Below are 23,695 nucleotides of genomic sequence, written 5' to 3'. Positions count from 1 at the left end.
AGGCAAAGGCTCAGCATGGAAAATTTTAGCTGCAAAACAGACGTTCTGGAGAGAACGGAGCCAGCAGAGCCAGCAGCAGCACTGGGATGGGCTGGGAAAGGCACTGTGTACCAATGATCAGGGGTGGGAAGGCAGCAGCTGGGAAAGGTGCTTCCAGCAGTGTGCGTGTGCTGCGCTGGTGCCAGTAAGTTGGGTACCCAACCAGACAGGGTTCTCAGGACATTACATTATTAGCATAGGCAATAAATAGTGAAATTTAACTGAAATCACAAGTAGTGATGGCTCAGAGGCAGCATTCCCTCCATGCTGGGGCAGGTGCAGCAAGGAAGGAGCTGCCACAGAAAGGCAGTTAAAGTGCAGGGGACTTCTAAGCTCTGAAATGTCCTGCATACATGGACAGACATCCTTCTAAAGCACTGCCTGGAGCTGCAGGATGCGCAGGGAGCTGGACCTGCACCTCAGGACACGGGCGCTGTGCCTGGCTGAACAAAGGGGACCAGACAACAAAGGATGTAATGATTTAATGCCCTCTGTATCCAGAGATTTTTCCTGATTTTCAGAGTGCAGCAAAAACAGGGACACTGTTCTAAACATCGCTCTCTCAGGATGGCTGTGAGGAACCACGTTCAGCCCCACACCGTCCAGCAGTGCTGTGGGACCCGCAGGTCCAGGCTTTGGGGACGGCTGTGTGCACAGAGGCGCCGCATTGGTTCCAGCTGTGCAGTGCAGCAGCTCCAGAGCAGGCTGTGCATGCTGGCACAGAGGAGCAGTGGGTGCTGCTCTCCAGGCTGTGGCTACACACAGCAGTGTGTGCACATTGAAGCACCGCAGTGCCACTCCTGGGATGCTGTGCTGCACTCCTTCCTCCTCCTGCACCTCTGCCTGCCTGCTATGAACGGAGTCTTGGCTTTGTTTTACCGATTTCTATTTAGTATCCTAAAATATTCACTCCGAGTTCCGCTTGACAGACGTCCCTAATCTAATCTCCACGTCTGCTTTCTAATTTTCGCAGTCAGGATAAAACAAATCGGCCGCCGTTAATTGCCTGCGCTGCAGCCGGGAGCTTCGGGCCGTGATTTACGAGCTCGGAGCAGGCGCTCTGCAACGCATTTTTCTTAATTTATTTTTAATGAGTCTCTCAATTAATTTTCTTGGAAACATCTTAATGATGTTGGAGGCGAGTGTTAATGAGGTTTGCACCAGTGCCTCATTTTGCATATCTGAAAGTACTGAATGGCATCACGAACACACACTTGGTCCTAAAAAAGAAGAAGAAGGACAGGGTGGAGACACCTTGCTCAGCTCCTACCTTGTTCAGGCTTTGGGGCCATGTGGGGCTGCCAGCAGTGAGCCCACCGAGACGGGTAACCCTGCAGAGATGGTGAACCCGACAGCAAGGGCAAGCAGAAGGGCAGTGCCACACATGGCCCTGTGGCTGGAACTCAACAAACGGAACCAGGGCCTGGGCTCAGCATCTGGGCTCACTGCGGTGTTCCTGTGGTTCCCCCAGAACATGGGCACTGCATTCCCTGCTGTGCCCATCAGTGGCGCAGGCTGGGCTGCACGGCACCCTGGTAATTGTCGTGTGCGTGTGGCTGGAGGCAGCAGCTGGATCGCCTTTGTTTCCTCACAGCATGTCAGTCTTCATTACACCAGAGAGGAATGAAAATGGATTCACTTTTGTCCCAGCCAGAATGTGGCAGCTGTTTAATTTCAATTAACGTGGCACTGAAAAGAATAACATTGCGGCAGTAATTAAAGAGAGACGGCTCCAACCCCAGTGCTGCTCGGCATGTGGTGCCGGCTCACCCAACGGAGCAACTGCTTCAACCCCACGTTCTCCCAGCAGCAGGCAGGGAGGGCAAGCAGCCTGGCACAGTTTGGCATGGCTCGGCACAGTACAGTGCTGCTGGGAAATGCTGTTCTCTTGCACTGGCAGAAACTAAGGCTAAATTCAGCACAGCAGTTCTGCACAGCAGTGCCAATTCCTAGCTAAAACAGCACTCATGGAACTGCGGAGTGTGTGAGGGCATGGCAGATGGAGCTGGGAGCTCATCTGTATCAGGTCAGCTCCTCCAGGCCTTCCCACACCCATGGCTACAACACCTACCCCTGAGCCTCCAAGTAGTGTTAGGGCTGCGCTCAGCACCCTTGGACCTCATTTTCTCCAGCAGCTGTGCCAGACCCCCGTGCTGTGGGCATTGTGCTGCCGGGGCTGCCAGGGCCAAGCTGTTTGGGTACCACAGCTCGTGCAGCAGAGGGATCAGTGCTGTGTTTTTTCCCACTATTGATCTGGTGCTTTAAAAGGGGAAAAAAATCTTCCTGGCTGTCTAAACACTATTGATCCATGCCGGGAAGCCGCACAGACAGGGAAGGGCGTGGAGAAATTGAAATTTAATTTCCGACAACTTGTTCCTGTTACTTTTACCTTTTTGGACAGAAGCACGGAGCAGCAGCCGCCGTCGTTGCAGTCAATCCCTCCTCTGGCAGCACTGTGCAGCTCTGTGAGCCCCACCGGGATGCAGCCATCCCAGGGTACAGCACCTATGGCACCAAGCACAGCTCCACTCTGCACCTCGGCAGCGTGGCTGGAGTGCGGCACAAGGATGGCACAGAGACGTGAGAGTGTGAATACTTGAGATTGATACAAGGCTGCCAGAAGGTTCAGCCCCTGCCAGCACTGGGCACAGTGATGGTTTGCTGTGCAACAACCTGGGCCAGGCACAGTGTCACCGAGTTCTGGTTCTAGGCATTGTCCTCAGAACAAGACCAGGGCTGGGCTGTAGTGGGAAGAGTGCCATGCCATGCCAGGGATGCAGCATGGGCAAGGGGAAGGAGAGTGGTGCGGGGAGGTGAGAGCTGCAGGCACCGCTGGGGCCCTGCACCCTGGAGAGGAGGGACTGATCCTGCTGGGGTTGGGTGAGCCCCGTGTGCCTTCCCTTCACAGGCAGCAGGTGCTCCTGGAAGCTGCAGCACCAATGGTGTGAGCAGGCCTGGGTGATGTCCCTGGCTGCCCCCTTCCACGGGACCCAGGGCTGTCTGTGTTGTCTTATTCCATGCTCTGGTCTCTGCAGCAGAGAGAATGTGACCAGAATATGGCACATGCAGGGAGGTTCCTGAAGTGAGATGCCAGTCTAAGGAGACCCAGGGAGGACTGCGAGGGGCAGAGGTGACCATGGCAGAGCAGAGCAGCCACATCCAGCAGCAGCAGCAGGAGATGGAGTCCTCTCAGTCCCAGGTAAGCAGTGTCAGGCAGTGGGCATGCATTTGCAGGTTGGTGGGCAGGCAGTGGGGAGGCCCTGGCAGCCATCACCTGTGCCAACAGAGAGCCCACCCCTGGGGCTTGGGAACAGTGTGAGGGCTTGGGGAGGAGCATCCGGCTCTGCAGCAGCTGCACTGGTGCAACTGCCACCATTTTTCACAGTTGCCACAGGTTACACCAGCGTGCTGCAGAGCTGGGCAGCAATAGTGCCTGAGACCTCTAGGAGATGGCTGAACACACACTTGGGGAGAGGTCTGCACCCAGCAGTCTGGTGCTGCTTGCTGACCAAAACCTGGCCCCGCAGCACATCTGTCCAGCCCCCCAGTGTCTGTCAGGGGCTACAGAGTGGGCTGACGCTGGGTACCACTCACAGACATGAGACAGACAAGCTGCTGCTCACGCTGTGTCCTAGGGCCAGAGAGAAGCAGTAGTGCTGGAGCCACAGTATGGAGGGGCACAGACACACCAGGACTCACAGCAGCAGGACACACGAGCCTTCCTACAGGTGCTGCAGGTGGACTTGGACATCTGCAGGGACCTGAACAACATACGGCTGGCCCAGCTGCATCTGCAGCAGCATGTGGTGGAGCAGAAGCACCAGGACTTGATCTCTCAGAAGCATCATTACCGGGCAATAATGGAGCAGGTACCACTGCCCAGTGCAAAGGCCACAGGCTGGGCTGTGTAAATTCCCCACCCTCAGCCACGGGTCCCCTGCAGCCATCTCAGACCTAGTGAGGCACCACTGCTGCCCAACAGCACTGCAGAGGGCAGTGACCAGCCCACAGAGCACAGGGCACATTCTAGCTGCCATGAGCAGGGTGAGAACGCAGCACCACACTCCCACTCCAAGCAGGCACAATTGTAGTGGGCCTGTCTGCTCAACAGAGCAGAGCTGGGTGACTGCAGCCCCTATGTGGCACCTGCAGCCTGCAGCTCTCCTCTGCACCCCAACATGGGTTAGGGGCTGCTGCACAGGGCTGCGGGGAGACAGGAGATACTGCCACCATGGGAAGGGCACTGTGGCAGGGACCAGGGGCCAGGAGCTGCAGCCCCATGGGGCTGGCCGTGTCCCTTTACCAAAAACCCGTTCTAAAGCCCACTACCATTAGGCTGTCCCAGCTTAGCTTTCTCCATCTCGAGTCCCAGCCCCTCCATGGGCAGAGCATAGCGCAGTGCACTCTGCTGGGGGCCCACAAACAGCTCTGCACCTCTCCACAGGACCAGAAGGACACAGCTCAGATAGAGGCCACTTCTGCAGATTCCTGTAGTAGTTCCAGTGCAAGTGATGATCTCCTGGAGAAGTACACAGAGCAACTCGAGCAGGTCTGTGCCTCGGGCATAGTGCCAGCGTGCAGACTGCCAGGAGCTGGCAGGCAATGCCCCAACACCGTGCTGCTCCCACAGGTGGCCATGCAAGCAGGCACAGAGCACTGCAGACAGAGGTGGGAAGCCCAGGAGCATCAGTGCTGGGCACGGGACACAACATCAACAGGGCACAGTACTGCTAAGGAAGGTAGGAGGGCATGGAGAGAGACATCTATGCTAATGAGGCCAGGACAAGTGAAGCCTGCAGCCTGCTGCTCTGGCAGCTTCAGCACGGAGCCCAGTGCTGCCATGCTCATATACTATAGCAGCACTCTGCATATCCTGGTGCAATGTAGGGGAAAGGGTAAGAAGGGTCTATATGCATTTGAGGCATCACTGGTTGCACTTACAGAGCAGTGTTACCCCAGGCAGTTCTGGAGTGGTGAGCAGGTAGCACATGGCCCATGGCACACAGGGCCCTGAGCACTGCAGGAAGCAGCCCAGGAGTTCTGAGGAATTAGTTATTCAGTGTGCCTGATCTGCGCTGCTGGGTTGAGTCCTGCTCCTCTTCTCTCAGAAGCTCAGGGCAGAAGGAGGCAGTGCCAGCGAGCAGCCCTATCTCAAGCAGCCCAGGTCCCAGCACAGTCACTGGCAGCCCAAAGCCACCTACAGCATGAGGAGGAACAGCTGCAGGCGAGTGCAGGGAGCACCATGCAGTGCACAGAGGAACAGCCATGCTCTTGTGCAAGGAGTAGCATGCAGCACACAGCTGACAGCAGCATAGTGGAGCTGCGCGCGCCGCAGGAGGTAGCAGAAAGCAGGTATGTGGGCCCTGATCCCATGCCCCAGCACAGGCAGAGCCCTGCCCTGCGTCCTCTCTGTAGAGGGAGGGGACCCAGGGCTGCTCCAGTTGTGGCCGTGCTTGCAGGGAGATGGCAGTGTGGCTCCAGATGGAGCTGAGCCGGTGGCAGCAGAAGCAGCAGGTGACTCTGGAGCAGTCACTGCAACACATGCATGCTGCTGCCCATGCCAAACAGGAACTACAGAAGAGCCAAGAACAACTCCAAGCCCTGAAGAAGCAGGTAGGGCAGCAAGCCAAGTTTCGGGCACTAGGGGGCTCAGCCTGGTGCACCAGGCACCCCAGCATCTGCAACAAAGCCTATGCAGCACAGAGCTGGAATCCACAGGGAGAGGGCACAGAAAGCAGCAGTGACACAGCACTGTGGCTTCCACCTATGTGGAACCTTTCTGCAGCTGAAGGCTCAGAAGGAGCAGAACCGGACCCTGCAGCAGAGCCTGGAAAAGCAGCAAGAGGTGCTGACAGCCACCAAGGCCAGGGAGATGCAAAGCTTGCAGCAGCTCAGTAGACACAAGCAGACAATCCACGACCTACAGCAGAAAGCAGCCTCGAGCAGAAAGAAGATGTCAGAGCTGCTAGAGCAGGTGATGGCAGGAACAGGGCAACCACACGATGCAGCCGGCTGCCATGCAGCTCCCTCTGCCTCAGCAGCAGGACAGAGCCCTGAGCGCTGGCCCGGGGTGCAGCTCCATCTTCCTGTCTGGCCACTCCCAGACCCGCCCTTTTTCATGTAGGTGGAGGAAGTGGCATCCCTGAAGGCAGAGCTGGCCCAAGCCCAGAGAAAGATAGGCCACAATCTTCCACTCCTTGGTCGTTACGAGGAAGAGAGGCAACAGCTCCACAGGGAACTCAAGAAGCAACAGAGGGCCCAGGCGCAGAGCCAGCAGGAGGTAAGCATGACCTGAGCCTTCCCACTAGGCACCTGTGCTAAGCCTGCATGTCTCATCACCCCTCTGTGCCACTGCAGGCCCGCTCCTTCCAGGAGCAGCTGCAAAAGCTGAGCAGCCAAGTTCAGTACTGGCAGGAGTTACACCAGGACACTCAGCAAGCTCTGGCTAGACGGGAAGATGAACTGTCTGTCTGCAACGCAGAGATGGATTTCAAGGAAGAATTCATCAAGGCCATGAGACAGGCTCAGGCCAAGAACAGACGGAACCATGGCCCAAGGGCAGGAGGACTTCAACCTGAGCCCCAGGCGCCGCTGAAGGACAGATCCTGGCCTACAGGCAGGGCAGAGGTGGAAAGGCCAGGCCACGAGTGGGCTGACTGCAGAGCCAACACCAAGGGAGGAGGAGGCGGTGGGTCTGTAAGCAGCAGCATGCCAACATCTTGTTCTTCTTTAAGTAGTCCACTTTCCTCTGTTGCTAGAAAGGTGCCCTCAGTATGACATTAAGTTTCTGTCCAGACTGCTGAGGTAATGGTTCCTTCATTCCAGAACAGCTATACCAAGACACAGGCAACTGCAGACTCACAGCTCAGCCCCAAAGGCTGCTGCCTCCACACACAGCACAGAGTATTGTTTTTTTTAGGTAAAAGCCCTGCATGCTTCCCACACCCCAGCCTGTTCTAATAGCAGTAGGCTGCACCAGGACAGGAATCTGATGCTGATCAATAACAGCCAGAGTGTGAAAGAGCAGATGTGAGTAAGAAGCCTTACACAAGTAGAGGGGAGCCGATGGCTGCCTTCTCACAACTAATTCAGCCTACATCTCATTTTCAGGCAGTCAAATGAGAAACACCACAAGATCCAGCAGCAAGTCAAACAGACTGCAGAGTTCACAGGTGAAAACCAGTAAGTAATGAACACGGGGAGCGGGTCTGAGCACTTACTGCCACCCACAGGGGTACGTGGGACAGATGAACTGCTGGATTACCCAAGTTCCTGCAAGGCCAGCAGAGCAAGGCTGTCTCTCTGCACCAGTACCTCACCTCACCTTATCTCATTTCCTCTGTCTGTCCTCCAGACATCTTCAAGACACACCGGACAGCTTGCATGTGGAAAACACATACTTCAGGGCTAGAACACACGTACAGTACCATAATCATGAGCAGATGAAGGTGAGGAGAGTAACAGTCAACCTGGCCCAAAACAGTGCTAAGCTGATGCTCTTTTGTGTACAGGGACAGCTAGGCACTAGCTGCCTGCGCAGGATACAGGTCATGGAAGACCTGCCTTTGCAGTAGTCCAGGCCAGAGCTGGGTCAGGCACAGGTTGTTTTTGTCCTTCACGTCAATGTAATTCTTTGCCTTGTCCCAGGCTCTACAGGGCAACGACCTGACTGCACGAGCCCTGCAGAACTTGGCAGGGCTGTCTCTGCCTGGAACTCACCTCCAGGATGAGAAGTGACACAAAACAACAGAAGGGTTAAAGACTGACAACCTTTAAACAAATAAAATTATTTCTCTTCTGTAGCAAAAATAATACACAGCATCAAAGCCTTCTTGGGCCACGGGCTGTAGAGAGCCTCACAGCAGTCAGAGGAACTGAGCCCTAAAACTCAGCAGCTCCTGGGAAGTCTTTATGCCTCGAAGCAATGAGCACTCCCTTCTCAGAGGCCAAAGCGGGCCGGGGTGCGTCGTGGCGTCAGGGGCTCCCCCTGCTCCTTCCGTCCAGGCGTATAGATTTTAGTACATCTGCCAGGAAAGGACAATGGTGATCAGTGTAAGATGAAAACAACTCTTGCACCAGGAACACCTGTGGGAAAGTTGGGATCCTCCATGCAGCTCTTAAACAGGAAACCCACAGTGTCAGCACTCACCTTGCGCTGCCTAATGGGTTACGGCGCTCCTGCTCCTCCCGGCGGGCACGCAGCTGCTCCTCAGCCAGAGCCATCTCCTCCTCCATGGCAGATGCTTCCTCCTTTGCACGTCGGCGGTTTTCCTGCAGTAAAGGAGCAGCAAATCAGGAACAGGTAGAGACCCGCACAGCAGCAGACTTTCCACAGGCCCACAACCCTGATCTCTCTATGTAAAAACAAAACAAAAAACTAGCTCCAACTTCCTCCACCGTAACAGGTATGCAGCAGGGCTGTATGCAGCAGGAACTCCACCCAGGCACACACTCTCCCTTCCAGTGTAGTAGCCCGCTGTTTGTCTCCCATTAGCTCCTGGAAAGGAGAATTCACCTGACGTGACTTGCCAGCATGTTTGATACTGTAGAACATGGGGCCCAACTCTGCCAGCCACTCTCCATCCACAGCAGTGACACACTGCATGTATTCCTGCGGGAACAGAAGATCCAGTTAGCAGGATGACAAGGGCCTGGGCATCACTGACAGAGCCATGGCAGCTCCCTCCCTCCTCCACTTCTTGATGGCAGTTCTCCTTTCCGGACAATTCCTCCTGACTTCAAAAGCTACAACCTGGAGTTAGTGAGACTAAAAGACATCCCACATAAGCCAGGAAGATATCACAAAAGGGACAAGACACTGCAGACTACACAGATACATCCAGTTGCTAGAGATGAGAAAGGCTGAAAACAGGACCTTCCTAGATTCTACTATCAAGGCAAAGCTTCTCAGGTCCCTTGGAGCACAGCTCACCCTTCCTGCTAGCCCTCAGCTCAAGTTTACCTTGGTGGTCATGACCAGCTCATGATATACAATGTAGTCTGGCGTGTAGCCCATTCCAAAGAGGGAGCTGGTGGGGTGCAGGTGGCAAGGCATGCCTGTACGGATATTGACGTACTCCCCAATGCCCTGCACAGGAGAAGTGAGGTTAGCACACCCATTCCCAGTGGAGAGGGTCTCTTATCACCCAGATGAGCAGAGACCCCTCTCACTTTCAGCTTTGCAGCTTGATGGAAATACGCAGCACAGATACACTTCCTGACAACATCCCAGTCAGTACCACAGGATGCAAGGCTCATGCGCTGCTGCACCATAATGTCCTTGAGCTGGGCACGCACCTCCCGCACCTGCACAGAAACACAACAGTCACGTCCCTCTCCCATGTAAGGCTCCTTCTCCAAACCTCATTGCCACAGCCTCACTTTCCGCATGGCCTTGGCATGAATGAAGTGCTGGTTGCACCACAGAGTAGAGTAGTTGTTGTTCTTCCACTGCAGGTAAACGTTCAGGTAAGTTAAGTGATCACTCTCTGGGACAGCAAATTTCTCCCGCACTTGGTCGCTCTCTTCCTCTCGGCCCTGAAGAATAAGCAAAGAACACGTCAGTCAAGAGTGCAGATGAAGGCGCCAAGCTGCTGAAAGATCAAACATGTACCTTAGGCCGATAAAAGATGGCAGGCACAGACAACATGGAAACAATGAGCAATATCTCAGAGCTGCAACCCATGTCACATGAAACAATGAGCATTTTCGAGAGTGCAGGATCCAGTGGGAACTCCACCATCAGACGTCCTGTAGAGGTCAGACCACCTGGAGGAATACTGTAATAATCAGCAGGTGGGCAGGTCCTAGCAGTTGTGTGTGAGCTGACAGCCCACCCCTGTAGCCAGTACCTGTGTTATCCAGGGCCCCCAGAATCCACAACTGGTACATGGAGTTGAGCATGTTGTCCTCAGGGGGCGGATCCATGAAGTGGAACTGCAGCAGGTCTTGTACCCCCAGAGATTTGAGCAGAAGCACTACATTGGCGAGGTTGGTGCGCTGGATCTCAGGCACCGTGGTTGTCAGCAGCTCGTTCTTGTAGGCGCTCTGGGTGTAGAGCCTGGGGGAAAGATGCCAAGAGCCTTCCCCTCCCCTTCAGGCCACTGTGTTCCTCACTGAATGACCATCCATTCCCAACTCCACCAGGCACAGCACAAAGCAGCAGCTCTGCACTCACCCATGCCGACAAGCAGGACCCTAAGGAAGTTCTTCCTCAGGCCACCGTGCAGCCTCCCCAGCACATAAGAGCACCTGGGCTGCAGTGCAAAGGTACACCTCTCTCAAACACAGTCTTTCCCTGGGTGCAAACCAGCCTCAAAGAAAAGCCTTGAGAAAGCTGCCTTTGGCTTGGCTATTAACCTGAGAGCATTAAAGCATCTGGTTCAGCAAAGATGGAAGGAGTCACAAGTGAAGACTGGCAAGGGAAGAAATGAGAGCATACTCTGCAGAGACGCTGGGTCCAAACCAGAAAGCCTGTCCAGAAACCTCATACCCACAGTAGGCTCAAGACAGTGAACAGCTAGCTCTTCGGTGAGGAAAAAAATACGTAGCCAGATGTCCAGACATGAATTATGATAAGAATAGAAACACCAGTAAGGAGCCTACCTGAAGCAGTGACCTGGGCCTGTTCGGCCAGCTCGGCCAGCTCTCTGATTGGCATTGGCTTGACTGATGGGGTAGATCTGCAGTGCATCCATGCCTATACGGGGATTGAAAACCTGGAGGGCGCAAGGAGAGCAGAATGAAGAAAGAGAAAGGCTGGGTCACTGTCACAGAGCTCAATCAACCCAATGCCAGAGATCCATGGACAGTATAGGAAACCTTTGCTTACCTTCAGCTTGCAGTATCCAGAGTCAATAACAAACATGATACCATCCACTGTCAGTGAGGTCTCTGCAATGTTAGTGGCAACAATGCACTTCCTGACCCCATCTGGAGCCTGCAAACATACCACACATCAGTCAAATTCCTTGGGCAACAGCCTCTGCACCACTGAGGAAGACTGCAGAGCAGCCATAAAGAACTTAGAACAACATGGGTGACTTCTTAGGAAGTTAAAGTGGGCACATGCTTTCCCTTGCTCTATAAGTACCACACAAAAGACATCTCTGCACTCCCTCATGCCCAGTAGCCTTCCCTGTGCTAGTTTCACCTCTGCCCAGTCCCATCAGAGTACACATCAGCACCTTCTGGAATATCTTGGCTTGTAAGTCCGATGGCAGCTGAGAATAGATGGGCAGTACAGCAAGTGCAGGTGCCTTCTCCAGCTCCTCAAGGTGCTCCACAATTTGTTCTGAAGTCACCTAGACACAAAGAGGAGTGTTAACATACAATTAAGAAAATAGGACTCAGAATCACAGAATTGCAGGGGTTGGGATGGACCTCAAGAGATCAAGTCCAACCCTTTTCCACAGGCTGAACAGACCCAGGTTACTCAGCCTTTCCTCATCCATGAGATGCCCCAAAGACCCTTTATCATCCTTGTGGCCCCCTGCTGGACTTCTAGGAGATCCCTGTCTTTTTTGACCTGGAGAGCCCAGAACTGGACACAGTAATCTAAATGTGGCCTCACCAAGTCAGAGTAGAGAGGGAGGATCACCTCCCATGACCTGCTGGCCACCGTCTTTTAAAGGCGCCCTAGGATAACATCAGCTTTCTTGGCCACAAGGGCACACTGCTTGCTCATGGCCAAACAACTCACCTCAATATCCTCCTGACCAGGCATAAAGACAAGGATGTCTCCAGGTGCACCAGACAAATGGACCTGCAGAGCTTGTTTCACCGCAGCCTCCACATAATCCTCTTGAGGTGTCTGAAAGACAGTTCACATTTGACACCAGTAATCTCACCTGCCCCACTCTGTGTATAGGACTGCATCATAACATAGCTATCCCTTGTCTTTCCTCTCTGATCACTGCAGAGCGGGACATACCTAAGTTACAACCTTTACAACCCCTTCACAACACAAACCCTACTATATTGACCACACCTTGCTGAAAAGAATATCAACAGGAAAGGTGCGCCCAGGAATGTGGAAAATGGGAACATTCCCAAAAAAAGAGGCAAATTTATCAGCATCCATGGTGGCAGAGGTGACAACAAGCTTCAGATCCGAGCGTCGTGCTACCACCTAGAAAACAGATGAAAAGGACAATAAGCAAGTGGTATTTGTACATGGGCCTAGGCTTCTTCCATCACTTCTGAAAAAAAAACAGCAAAGGGCTGAGCTTCCACTGTACTCTAGAAACACTAACCACTAATGCCATGGTACACCAACACACACTGTTCAGTTAAAAAGACAGGCTGTCCCCAGCTGAGAAAGTCTTACACTTGCAAACACCTCTATATCTGGAGCTACTTTATACCAGCAAACCTTTGGCAGCACACTAAGGGGGAGATTTAAGAAACAAAGAACAAGATGTCTAAGCAGCAAGCGCAGTCAGAGATGTGGCAGTCTCTGTTCGTCATCTCTGCTCTGACCTGGGAGAAAAGCACTGTCCCTGCCAATATTCTGCCCTAATACCAGCTCAAATGCCCTATGTTGCTGTCTTCCTGTTGTCCAGGCTCACACACACCTCCCGAAGCAGGCCAAAGAGCACATCAGTATTGAGCGAGCGCTCATGTGCCTCATCCATGATGATAGCACTGTAGTTGTCCAAGTCAGCCTCTCGTAGCGACTCACGAAGGAGGATCCCATCTGTCATGTATTTGATTATTGTGTTCTCTGACGTGCAGTCTTCAAAGCGGATGGCATAACCCACCTGGGGGGCAGAGATATCAGCAAGTCTTCAACAGCCCTGTACATGCACTGTTGAGAGGCTGCACGCCTCCACATGCTGCCAGACTCACCTCCTCTCCCAGGCGCACTCCCATCTCCTCACTGACCCGCTTGGCAACTGACATGGCTGCCACTCTGCGGGGCTGCGTGCAGCCAATCATGCCATAGTCTGTGTAGCCATCCTCATGGAGGTACTGCGTCAGCTGAGTTGTCTTACCACTCCCTGTTTCCCCTACCACAATCACAATGCTGTTGTCCCTGAAGAAAGGGAAACAATATTTGTTCATATACCACAGAGACAGGCTTCTTCATTCATAGCTCTGGATGGCCACCCAAAAGCTGTCCTACTATGGCAGGAAAGCTGCTATCAATCACATAAAGCAATAGGCCATTTTCTGAGGGTACAGCTTCCGAACAGAACACATACCTAGGTGAATTTCTCACTTGGGATCCAGAGACGTAAGCCAAAGCCCCAGGGTTGCACTGTGACCAGTCTCCTATCAGTCATACCTGAGGATGGAAAGCAGTTCCTGCTGCACAGCAAAGATGGGCAGATATTGTCTTTGCTCCAGAATTGACTTCTTCTTGGCAAACTCGCTCCTTGCTTCACTTTTTTCTTTCATGTGTTCAGCAAACTTCTGCTCAGTCCTAAGGAAACATGACAAGTCTTGAAGCTGTCTCCTCACACACCTTGCCTACAGCATAGGCACAACGCCACTAGCTAGGCAGAAGTCATCCAAAAGCTCTTACCTGTAATCCACTTTGCCATCTTCTGTCACCATTTCGTCCTTCTCCTCCTCCTTCTTGATCCCCATAATGTCTCCCAGTTTTGTGCCTGCCAGCTCCCAGTGTTTATGCTGAGCCTGGAAGCGCAAAGAGCAGTGTAAGTACCACAGTGGGGACTGAAAAATCATTCTCCTCCTGTCCTACTTCTAAGGCTAGATAAGCATGTTTGCCTCAATCCCCTAGTGCTAAAGGAGAGAACACACACTCCATTCCCTATGTCAAGTCTCCTTCTTCCAAGCAAACTGGGGCAGAACTTTTTTAGGCATTGGTCTGGATAAAGACACAACAAGCACAGGATGATCAACAGCCCTCTAAGACAATTGTTTCAGCTGCTGACCCTTCCATTAAATTTACACTTAAATATACAAAAATCTGAACCAGAGCTAATCTTCCTGCTCTTGACAGGTACTCTCACCATTCTGTTTTCTCTCACATTTGATATCAGGACTTCCTCCTTTCCACTCACAGTTTCACATTCAGTTTACTATGAACATATCTATGTTTTCCTAACCACTACCATGTAAGTTTTAGAGAAAATCCCTCTACTAGGGAAACACCCACAAAGACTAATATACTACTTTCCTGTATATTCTTCCTCAGAACTCTTTTGCTGAGACACGATAAGATCTGTCCTGCTACCACACTGAATGTTGACCGTGCCTGAGCTACACTGTATTCTCCCACTTGCTCTTCTCTCCCCAGTCCAAATGCCCTTCGGATCAAACTCCCCTGTGCAAATGCACAGTGATTAACATCCCAGGCAGTGAGTAAGGAAGTCACAACAGCTACTTGTGAGACAACGGAATGAACTGGACTAACAGCATATATCAGATCACACAAATATGGGGAACACCTTACTACTACCACCAAAGCTTGTATTCTACAAAGCCCAAACAAAAGCAGTGAGGCATTATATAACACATATAGTGAGGTCTCAGCATACCCTTTTACGCTCCTTTTGCTCCCTGTGCTTGCGCACCAATTGGCTGCCCTTTCGGGCTATGATGGCCAAGTCAGAAGTGGCATCCTTTACCGGGATGACTGGCTCTGGCTAGAGGAAAGAGGCACTGCTTCAGCACAGAGCTCACATCTGCAAGGCTCCCCATCGTCGGCACCATTAGCCACAGCTTCTACCTGTTTTGTGAAGACTATCCTCCCATCTAGGAAAGGAGGCACCAGATTATGCACCAGCAGATGCACTTTGGCTGAGTTATCCTCTTCGAAATCTTCGTCCACTTCAATCCGATGAACCACTCCACTGGTCAGCATGCGGTTTGTCTCCCAGCGCTCGTTATCCTGCAGGAAAGAACGTATCAGAAGATTTTAACTATTACCTCCGTTATCCAAAACCCAAGAACCACACATTACCCAGACTAATTCCGAGGCAATAAATCAAGCAACACAGCTAGCTGCAAAGCTCTACAGGACCGTGACCAACTGAGGATGGCTTAACTTACTCTTAGAAGAGAAAGTTAAAAGTGGCTAGCTACTGAAGGCAAATCTGTAACTGACTACAATACACACCGCAGTTACGGCACATAGCTTTAAGCACTGAAATGATCCAATGCCACATCTGCTGGTCTTCCTTCCCCAAAAGGGAAAGAGCTTGGACACCCAAAGAGAAAAATAAGCAAGCCCAGAATGTGGAGAACATTGAAGGTTTTAGGCTACAGAGCCCACAGATAAGCATTAGGAAAGAAACATAACTAAAATAACAAAATAACTAAAGACAAGTATGGGAAATGGAGACTGGCCACAGAACTGTCAATGCAGTCAACAGAACTGTCTCAAAGGAAATGGAAGGCAAACAATCTACATCCCTACCATACGCTGAATATGCTAGAAAGCCTGGAGACAGACCTACTCTTATGCTGAGGGAAGCAGCTCTCAGAGTCCACCGGAGGAACAGCAGACAGTCCTAATAACGTAGCACCTGCACCCTATATAGCATAGCCCTCCAAATTCCTGCAGCCCTGAACACCCATCTACTGCAGTCTCTCTAACTATAAATTCTGACTCGTGCAGGAGATGCAGGACTGCACTTTCCAAAGGAACATAATAACAATGGTTTTTTTTATGAGCCTCTCATTTGGCACAGACCAGGACAAAAACAACCTTTTTCTATCTCTTAGCCAAACCCACCAACAAATGGGTCACTCGAGGCAGCAAAACAAGCAACCTCCACACTTTCAGAGCAGCCAGCTCCACATCTTGCCCCTACCTCATTGATCTGCCGCCGCTGTGCAGAGATACGCTTCTGCTTCTGCTTGTGTAAGTGCTGCTCCCGCTTCTTCACATACTCATCAGAGGAGTAGGCCAAGGGGTTGTGAAACTCATCATAACCTTCATCCATCATATACCAGTCCCGGTCCGCTTGCTAGGAGGAGAGAGATGCAGCACTGAGCTGCGTTGCTTGCCCAGCTGGGTAGACTCTGGTCCTCACCCAGCCACTGGGAGAAAGCTGACTAGCACCTGTGACCAGGTGCAACACCAGCGGCAGACCCAGGCCCTGCCGATGCTTTGGGCTAAGTGGCAGCAGCCAAAAGCCTGCTGTCTACTGAACACCCTGCTCCCTGTTCAGGCTTCTTACCCGTTGGTCATCCTCCCACTGCTGGCGTTCTTCCTCCGTCTCAAAGGCAATGCCCTCCTCTCCATCCTCACGCCGCCCTAAAGAAGGTGAGATGGTGAGAACAGGCCACCAGCCCCACCAGGCTGTTGCATGTGGAGGAAATCTCACAAAACCTGTCCTTCTGCTACACAGGGATTATGTCACTGTCCAGCCTCAGCAGCCCACTCTAGGCTCCTCACCTCTACCTCTGGACAGTCGTGGTGTGGACCCCAGGTGTTTCCGGTCGTCGGCCCACTCATTATATTTGTAGGATGGGGTGGGCAATGGTGTCTTATCTGAATACCTGCTCCTTACAGACCTGAGAAAACAGCACAAGACAGAAATCAGTGCACAAAGACAGATATTCATCTTACACGTACCCTTCCCTTTCTTGCAGATCACCAGATCATAGATTGCACACCCGGCTATGATACCTGTCCCGGTCTCTCCGATCTGTGTCCCGCGATGCCCGGTGGCTGCGCTCTGAGTCTCGACAGGAAGGTGTGGGTGAAGGAGATTCCCACTGTGAGCGGCGAGAACTGCTGTAACTGCTATCATCCTCCTCCCAGCTGGAGCGAGATGGCGTGGCTGCATCTAGCAGAGGAGATTGAGTTTGACACAGTGTTCACACAGTGATCCTAAGAACCTAGGGCCACTTTACACCTCCTAACAGGGAGCACAGAGAGGGTACCCATTGGCTCTCCTTCTAAAGGTGTTTGCACACATCAACTCCAAGGAAAATTGCCAGAGGACCACATCTCTTATCACACAGACTCAGAACAGACCCCGCTGGGCAAAGACTGGCCAGATTTTCACACAGACCTGGCAGATCACTCCCAGTCCCAAAATCCTAGAAGAGCATGGAGTTTTATGTGTGTTCTAACCACAAGTCTTAAAAAACATGGACTTCTTCACTTGCACTCATACAAACAAAAACAGCAGAACCCTCACCTCAAATTAAAAACCTTTTCTTGTTAGATCTCTTCTGAGGTCTCTACCAAGTCCTGCTCCTACCTTTGGGACGATGCTTGGGACTCTCTGGTTCACTCCTCCTGCTGTTCCGCTCCAATGAGCCATCTCTTTCTGATCTGCTGCTGTGACGACTTTTGTCCCAGTCCTCTGTGGACAGAAAACAAGCTCAGGCGCCCTATGTACAAACTTCCCAAATCTGCCCTAAAAAATATACTGAACATTAGTCAAGGGCAACAGAGAGAATAAAGACTGAAACCTAAGCAGAAAGTAACAAAAGCCTCAAGAAGTTACCACGGTCCCGTTTACGATCGTGGTCTCGATCCCTACTGTGCTCCTTCTTCCGTTCCTTCTCCTTTGAGGAGGCAAAGACACCGTGTTCACGACGCTCCCTTTCCCGCTGCCGGCTGCGTTCCCAAAACTCCTCACTGACACCACCTGTGTAGGACGGTGTTTCCACATGGACAGAACGGTAATGCCTAGAGAGGTAGAACAGAAGTTAAAAACATTCCACAATGCTGAGGAATAGCTGGTTTCTAACTTGTCTCCTACAGTTCTAGTCCTGATCTCTGCTACAGTAGAAGCATGTGGTTGAGACTGCTCTCTCTCACACAATATCCCAGCTTTCAGACATAAGCACTTCTAAGCAAACTGCTGTTTCCAAAGATCAGGAGGCAGAGGTGACGTGCACAGGGCAACAGGCGTTTGCAGGCCCGGTAGCATCTCAGAACATTCCTAGCGTAACAACTCAGGGTGGGCACCAATCAGATCGTTCCCAGACGTCCTCAAATCCAGAGACTTGAATCCCACAGCCCCTCTCCGGGGCCGGGGGTAGAGATCCCCACAGCACACGGCACGCAGCTGCCGCCAGGCTCACGGCCGGGCACCAGCAGGGCGCGGCGGCCCACAGAGAGCCCACCTGTCCTTGCGGGCGCCGCGACGTCTCCGATCATCCTCCTCGTCCTCCTCCTCGTCGGGGCTGCCCGCCTCGTCGCGGCCCTCCTCCCAGTCCCTGTAGGAGGACACCCGGGACCGTTTTCCGCTCGTCCCCTCCTCCTCACGCTCGCGCCGCTTCTGGGCTGCCAGCACGTCCAGGCCCAGCAGCGAGGCCCGCGGCGCCGGCGCCTTGAAGATGTGCTGCTCGGCGGCGGCGCTGCGCGCCCGCGGGACCAGCCCGCCCGCCTCGGCTTCGGGGCCGGTCCCGGCCAGCCGGTGCAGCGACGCCTCGCCGGCCTCGGCCATTGGCGCCGGTCGCTACCACGCTGCGGAAGAACGGGCTGCCGGACCGCGGCGGGGACGCATGAGGCCTACGGGGAGCCGCTGCGCGCCACGCAGGGCCGACCCGACCCCCTCCTGCCAGCAGTCGCCTCAGCGACCGCAACCCAACCCCGAGAGCGCCGCCACGGCCGCCCCACAGCGCTCCGCGAGAACCGCTCTAGGCCTCGTGCACCATAGACAGAACGGGCGGAACTTGCAGGCGTCCCAGAGACCATAGAGTCCAACTGCCACTACACGGGGCGGCCCGCGGCTCCCTCGGCGGACTTCCGGCACGGTAACCCTATACACCACGAGGGCGCGACCGGAAGAACGCGGGGCCGGAGCGGAAGGGGCGGAAAGGGCCCCGGGCGGCGGCCGTTTGTCGTGCCGCCGGCAGCGCTTTGTCCCTCGTCTCGGAGAGGTAAAGGCGGCGCCGCGGCCCCAGCCCAGGACGCCGCCCAGCTGTCCCCGGCTCGCGTAGTCCTTCCGAGGCAGGTGGGACGGGCGGCACGGCCGCCTCCAGGAGAACCTTCTGACTGGGTCCAAGCGCGGTGCAGGGCACGGCGCGGCCTAATGGCTCGGAGCCGTGAGCCTCAACAGTACTTCGAGAGGTGCCGCGCAACTTCATTATAGCAAGACAGCGCTGTCCCACCTTCCCTCTGCAGCCATCCCGGCTGGGTGCAAAGCGACTTCTGACCGTGCCCTGGAGCCAGTCTGGCTGCTTCGAGGCTGGCTTGGCTGAAAGCACAGGCCGGAGGATGGGCTGCAGCCCTGGTCTGCTTGCGGGTGCACAGCTCACAGCCCACACCCTGGTATAGTCAAGTGCTCAGGGTAAATGCACAGCTGGAAGGCATAGAACATCTCCAAGGCCATAGAACATTTCTCACCGATCAGCAGCAGAGCACAGGCAAAAGCACTGTAGGACACACAACTTCCCCACGGTCAGGAGAACCAACTTCAGTCCAGGCAAACAAGTGCATCCCAGGATTGTGTCCAGAGCCAGCACATGAAAGCCAATGGTAAGATATCCCTCTTAGAACTGCAGACAGCACTGTGTCAGAACCAAGGCATCTGAGAAATAAAGGGAATGGTTCAGGGTACACAGCACCAAAGAGAGCAAAGGTTACAGACAGCCATGGGTCAGCACTCATACCCACTCTTGTGAAAGGCTGCTCCTCAGGACCATGAACAGGTTTGGTGGAGCTCAGCACTGTCATACAATCCCATGGCACAGGATGGTGGGGAACTGCTGCAGAGGGAACACTACATCCAAGTCACACAGCCTCACTAAAGGACAGGCAAGAGACTGCTGGAGGTCCAGGGTGAATCAGCAGTTGCTGCCAAAAAGCCCCAAAGACATAACTGGCAGCTTCCAAAGGAGTGAGAAAATGGGGCCTTTCCATAACAAATGACAGAGCAAAACCACAGCTGTCTGAGCAAGGGGAAAAAACGGCTCCTGACATCTCCTGGAGGTGAGGGCTCCAGGTACAGGTACAGCTGGGAACATCACAATGAAGCCAGACACTGACCAGGATACAATACAATACAGCACACAGATCCCTTGGCTGACAGCTAACCATGTCCCTCGAGTCTGGGCAGCTGAAGGGGTGGCAGCAGAGCAACACACAAGACAAGGTAAGAGAAACGTTTATTAACTCTAGGTCAGGATCAGGACCCACAGGTTATTAAAGCACTGTACAGACAGCAGATGAGGACAAGCGAGGAGAGATGCCACTCCAAAGGCTGTAGTGCGAGACCCAGCACTAGCCAGAGTGAGCTGAAGAGGTTCCAGAACTGAAGGGCAGAAGGGATACCCAACACATTGCTTGGGCTCTGGTCAGTACTGTAGGGAAGGCGGGCACAAGACTGTTCTATCACTCCACAACCGGCCTTCCTCAAGGGCCTTTTTTGGCCCTAGGGGAACCTGACCACCACTTGCTTCTGCTGGGGAACACAGCCCACAGGAAAGCCAAAAGCATAGCCCTGGGCAGTCGCATTAGTACAGAGACCCCTTCCCCAGCTCCCCACCAGTACAGCCCCAGTTCCTCTTACTGACCCTTCTCAAGAGCCAGAACCAGGGCATTGGCTCGGTCCCAACCTAACTACTCTGGAAACATCACAGCCATTCCTGGTTTGCCATGGCTCCTCTTAGCTAGACCTTGATCCTGCAATCTGTCAGCGCCGGTGATCTGCTCCAACTGCTTCCATGACGCTCTTGAACCCCTGTTCCCTAGTCAGAAACAGTGCATGACAGCCTAGCAGCCCCAGCACTGCTGCTCAGCCCCAAAGTGCCAGTGCTCATGCGCAGGCACCCAGCTGCCACAGCCTTTCCTGGGCCCCTTGCTCACCTCAGCAGCTCCTCCAGCTCCCGTTTCACGGCCCCCACCACTGGGGGCCCAAGGTACACTAATGCTGTGTACATCTGTACAAGCGAAGCTCCAGCACGGATCTTCTCCAAAGCATCACGGCCACTGCTCACCCCACCCACCCCAATGATGGGCACCCGGCCTGTGGGCAAGTACAGAATCAGGACAGTAGGGGTGAGGACAGGATGCACCCCGAGCCCTGCCCTGCCCCTACCGTGGGTGAGGGCATACATCTCCCGCACTGTCTGTGTGGAGAGCTCCCGCAGGGGCTTCCCACTGAGACCCCCAGACTCCAGGTGCTGTGTGCTCTGGAGGCCACTGGGGCGACTGATGGTGGTGTTGCTGACAATCAGTCCATCCACACCAACCTGGAGGAGGCATCAGTGTAAGGTCCCAGCTGCTGTGAACAGCTGGGTCAACAAACAAGCCAGGCTGGATGTTCCCCAGCAACATACCCAGCAGTTGTCTCTCACTACCTGCAGTCCCAGAAGCCTGGTGGGATGCACACAGACCCTCAGCCTTACAGCTAAACAGAATGTTGTCCCTCCAGCCAGCCAGAACTGCAGGTCTGCTGTCCCTTCAGAGGGACCAGGACCACTGCTGTCTGGCACCATGCTCACGCAGAGCAGGAGGTGCACACACCCAGCTTCTCAGCAGCCTCCCCTTCTTACCACCACTGTGCTGGGCCCCCATCCCCTCACCTCACACACAACACCAGCTATGTCTTGCTTGTCCTGCTCTGTGAGATCCGGGGCAATCTTCACCAGCACGGCTGGCTTACGCTCACATGACAGCATGTCCCTCTCTGCCAGCACCTGCAGCAGGACACAAAGGAACAGTGTTTTTTGGGCACCACCTGTACCCACAGCCACAGGCAGCACAGTGTCAGGCCCTTTTGTCCCAAAAGCACAGGGCCTGGGGTGTACAACACACACGAGTTGAGGGCCCAGGCAGAACTGTGGTTACTTGTGATGCCATGATGTAGGTGGCTTGCAGGAGCAGAACATAGAGCAGTGCGTCACTGTTTACCTGCCTCTTCCTGGAGAAGAGCACTCCAGCACACAACACTGGCTCACAGATTCAGTAGTTGACCAGAGGACATCTTGGTGGCTTTGCACACCAACCCAAGAAGCCTCTCTCCTCCCTGCACTGCAGGTGCTCCTCACCCACCTTGGTCAGCAGGTCCCGCAGCTCAGCCTTGCCCTGAAGGTCCCGCAGCCCCGGAGTATTTGGGCTTGACACGTTCACAACCAAGTAGTCTGCCAAGGGGCCCAGCTTCTGGACTCCAGCCACGTAGTCAGCTGCAGCATCTGTAGAGCTCTTGTTCTTGCCCAGGTTGACTCCAAGAGGCATTCCCACTGGAATGCAGACATGCCTCAGCCAGTACAGAGGGACCAACCACCACCCAAGAGGCCAGAGCACTGGACAAAGAAAGGTCCTAGACCAGCTAAAAACCAAGGTGTGAGGATGAGTTTCCTAGAGCTGGAGCTCAGACCATCCTCCAGCCACAGGAGCGTTGCTGCAGCAGCTGGCCCAGTCAGCATTTCCCAGCACCACTGTCTCCATACAGACCACTCAGAGAGATTGCCCTTGGAAACCGCCCAGCTGGAGCCCTATTGGCTTTGCATACCTCCTTTGGCCTGCAGCTAGCTTGGTGCCCCCCAGATCCATTCCGCCAATCCCTAGAGCAAACCCTTACAAACTTGTCTCACCAGTTGTGAGCTTGAGCTGTGCCTCCTGGCGGGCCCGCAGCCTGCGCTCCACCACAGCATGGCCATGGCTGTTGAATCCATATCTGCACCAGAAAAAATGAGGCTCAGGGCCAGGCCAGTGCTTAGCAGGCCTAGGCAGGAAAAGAGAGCAACAAAGGGAGCTCAGCACACTCAGTCCAGCATTCAGGTAACAGTCGGGAGCACCCATGGTACCCTCAGCCTCCCGCACCACCAGCAGCCCCTCCCAGCGATTTGTAAAAACCCACCTGTTAATGACTGCCTCATCTTCCACCAGCCGAAAGACTCTGGGCTTGGGGTTGCCCTCCTGAGGCTCGGGCGTGACCGTTCCCACCTCCACAAAGCCGAAGCCCATCCTGTACAGCCCGTCCACAGCCTCGCCGTGTTTGTCAAAGCCAGCCGCCAGTCCCAGCGGGTTGCGGAACCGGAGCCCGAGGACGCGCACCTCCTGCGGGGAAGCGCCGGTACGGCGGCGGCAGCAGCAGCAGCCCCGGATGTTTCTCCCGCACGTAGCGGCCCCGCGATACCCTCACTGCCTCCCACCCGGGGCCACCCCACGAGCCCCGCCAGGACCCTCCGCCGTCGGGCACGACTCGGCCGCCTCCCCCGGCCGCCCGCTCCCCCGCGCGCCTCGCCCTCCCGGCCGCGGAGCCGTACCAGCGTGGGGCTGTCGGGACGGGCGGGCGGCAGAAGCCCGAGAGCGGCGGCGCGCAGGGCCAAGCCGTGGGCGGCCTCCGGGGGGACGGCACGGAGCGCGGGCATCACCGCCGCGGCGTAGAGCCGCTCGTCGCCCGCCGCCAGCGCCGAGCCCAGCAGCAGCAGCCCGCAGCCTCCCAGCGCCGCCGTCAACAGCCGCAGGCGCCGCCGCATGAGCTCGGCGGCCCCGCACCCGACCCGCGCCCTCCGCCACGCGTCCCCTCGCGCGCGGCGCCACCCCGCCCCGGCAGAGCCGCTTCCTGCAGTCAGAGCGCGCGGTTGGCGGAGGACGGCCCGTGCGGCCAATGGAAACACAGCAGGACGCCGGGCGGGCGGCCGGAAAGCGAACGGAAGCGGCGCCGGCGAGGGGCGGGGCCCGCTGGAACGGCTCGCGTGGCTCAGCGGCGGTGAGACCGGGCGGGTGAAAGAACGGGAAGGCACGAACCCGACGGCGGATCTTCGGCCA

General features: G+C 54.7%; 3 protein-coding genes across 5 annotated transcripts; 1 reads left to right on the top strand and 2 right to left on the bottom strand.

The window, feature by feature from the left end:
• Nucleotides 1-4,194: 4,194 nt before the first annotated feature.
• LOC122187979 (adenylate cyclase, terminal-differentiation specific-like) lies at nucleotides 4,195-7,837 on the top strand. 2 transcript variants are annotated; one of them, XM_042885906.1, is made up of 10 exons: nucleotides 4,195-4,588; nucleotides 4,670-4,778; nucleotides 5,148-5,391; nucleotides 5,499-5,652; nucleotides 5,825-6,013; nucleotides 6,164-6,319; nucleotides 6,397-6,727; nucleotides 7,150-7,221; nucleotides 7,394-7,487; nucleotides 7,687-7,837. In XM_042885906.1, exons 1-9 carry the CDS (start codon nucleotides 4,271-4,273, stop codon nucleotides 7,483-7,485), a joined length of 1,665 nt encoding a protein of 554 aa, XP_042741840.1. In that variant the 5' UTR covers nucleotides 4,195-4,270; the 3' UTR covers nucleotides 7,486-7,487; nucleotides 7,687-7,837. The 2 variants fall into 2 exon arrangements, 1 of the variants encoding a protein (XP_042741840.1); XR_006181454.1 differs by lacking the exons at nucleotides 7,394-7,487; nucleotides 7,687-7,837 and having other exon boundaries at nucleotides 6,397-7,068; nucleotides 7,150-7,211.
• Nucleotides 7,807-18,422, bottom strand: DHX38 (DEAH-box helicase 38). Of its 2 annotated transcripts, none has more exons than XM_042885904.1 (26): nucleotides 18,100-18,422; nucleotides 17,475-17,659; nucleotides 17,226-17,330; nucleotides 16,646-16,805; nucleotides 16,412-16,530; nucleotides 16,194-16,270; nucleotides 15,825-15,980; nucleotides 14,738-14,899; nucleotides 14,547-14,654; nucleotides 13,568-13,680; nucleotides 13,328-13,465; nucleotides 12,889-13,075; nucleotides 12,615-12,800; nucleotides 12,029-12,169; nucleotides 11,741-11,851; nucleotides 11,226-11,342; nucleotides 10,871-10,978; nucleotides 10,645-10,757; nucleotides 9,891-10,099; nucleotides 9,653-9,807; nucleotides 9,421-9,576; nucleotides 9,211-9,345; nucleotides 9,002-9,127; nucleotides 8,555-8,650; nucleotides 8,189-8,310; nucleotides 7,807-8,063 (listed from the first exon to the last, which is right to left on the bottom strand). In XM_042885904.1, the coding sequence occupies exons 1-26, from the start codon at nucleotides 18,420-18,422 to the stop codon at nucleotides 7,979-7,981; spliced, it is 3,693 nt and encodes a 1,230-aa protein (XP_042741838.1). In that variant the 3' UTR covers nucleotides 7,807-7,978. The 2 variants fall into 2 exon arrangements, with proteins under 2 accessions (XP_042741838.1, XP_042741839.1); XM_042885905.1 differs by having other exon boundaries at nucleotides 17,226-17,328; nucleotides 17,511-17,659; nucleotides 18,100-18,216.
• A 2,095-nt stretch (nucleotides 18,423-20,517) lies between these two features.
• On the bottom strand, nucleotides 20,518-23,403 carry DHODH (dihydroorotate dehydrogenase (quinone)). Its single transcript, XM_042885882.1, has 8 exons — nucleotides 23,191-23,403; nucleotides 22,782-22,981; nucleotides 22,516-22,598; nucleotides 21,974-22,161; nucleotides 21,505-21,618; nucleotides 21,018-21,171; nucleotides 20,786-20,945; nucleotides 20,518-20,667 (listed from the first exon to the last, which is right to left on the bottom strand). The coding sequence occupies exons 1-8, from the start codon at nucleotides 23,401-23,403 to the stop codon at nucleotides 20,613-20,615; spliced, it is 1,167 nt and encodes a 388-aa protein (XP_042741816.1). The 3' UTR covers nucleotides 20,518-20,612.
• Nucleotides 23,404-23,695: the final 292 nt, after the last annotated feature.

The sequence above is a fragment of the Lagopus leucura genome, unplaced genomic scaffold (assembly GCF_019238085.1).
Source record: "Lagopus leucura isolate 7727_CA_CO unplaced genomic scaffold, USGS_WTPT01 Super-Scaffold_100053, whole genome shotgun sequence".
Classification (NCBI taxonomy): domain Eukaryota; kingdom Metazoa; phylum Chordata; class Aves; order Galliformes; family Phasianidae; genus Lagopus; species Lagopus leucura.
This window is presented reverse-complemented; position numbering and strand designations above follow the sequence as displayed.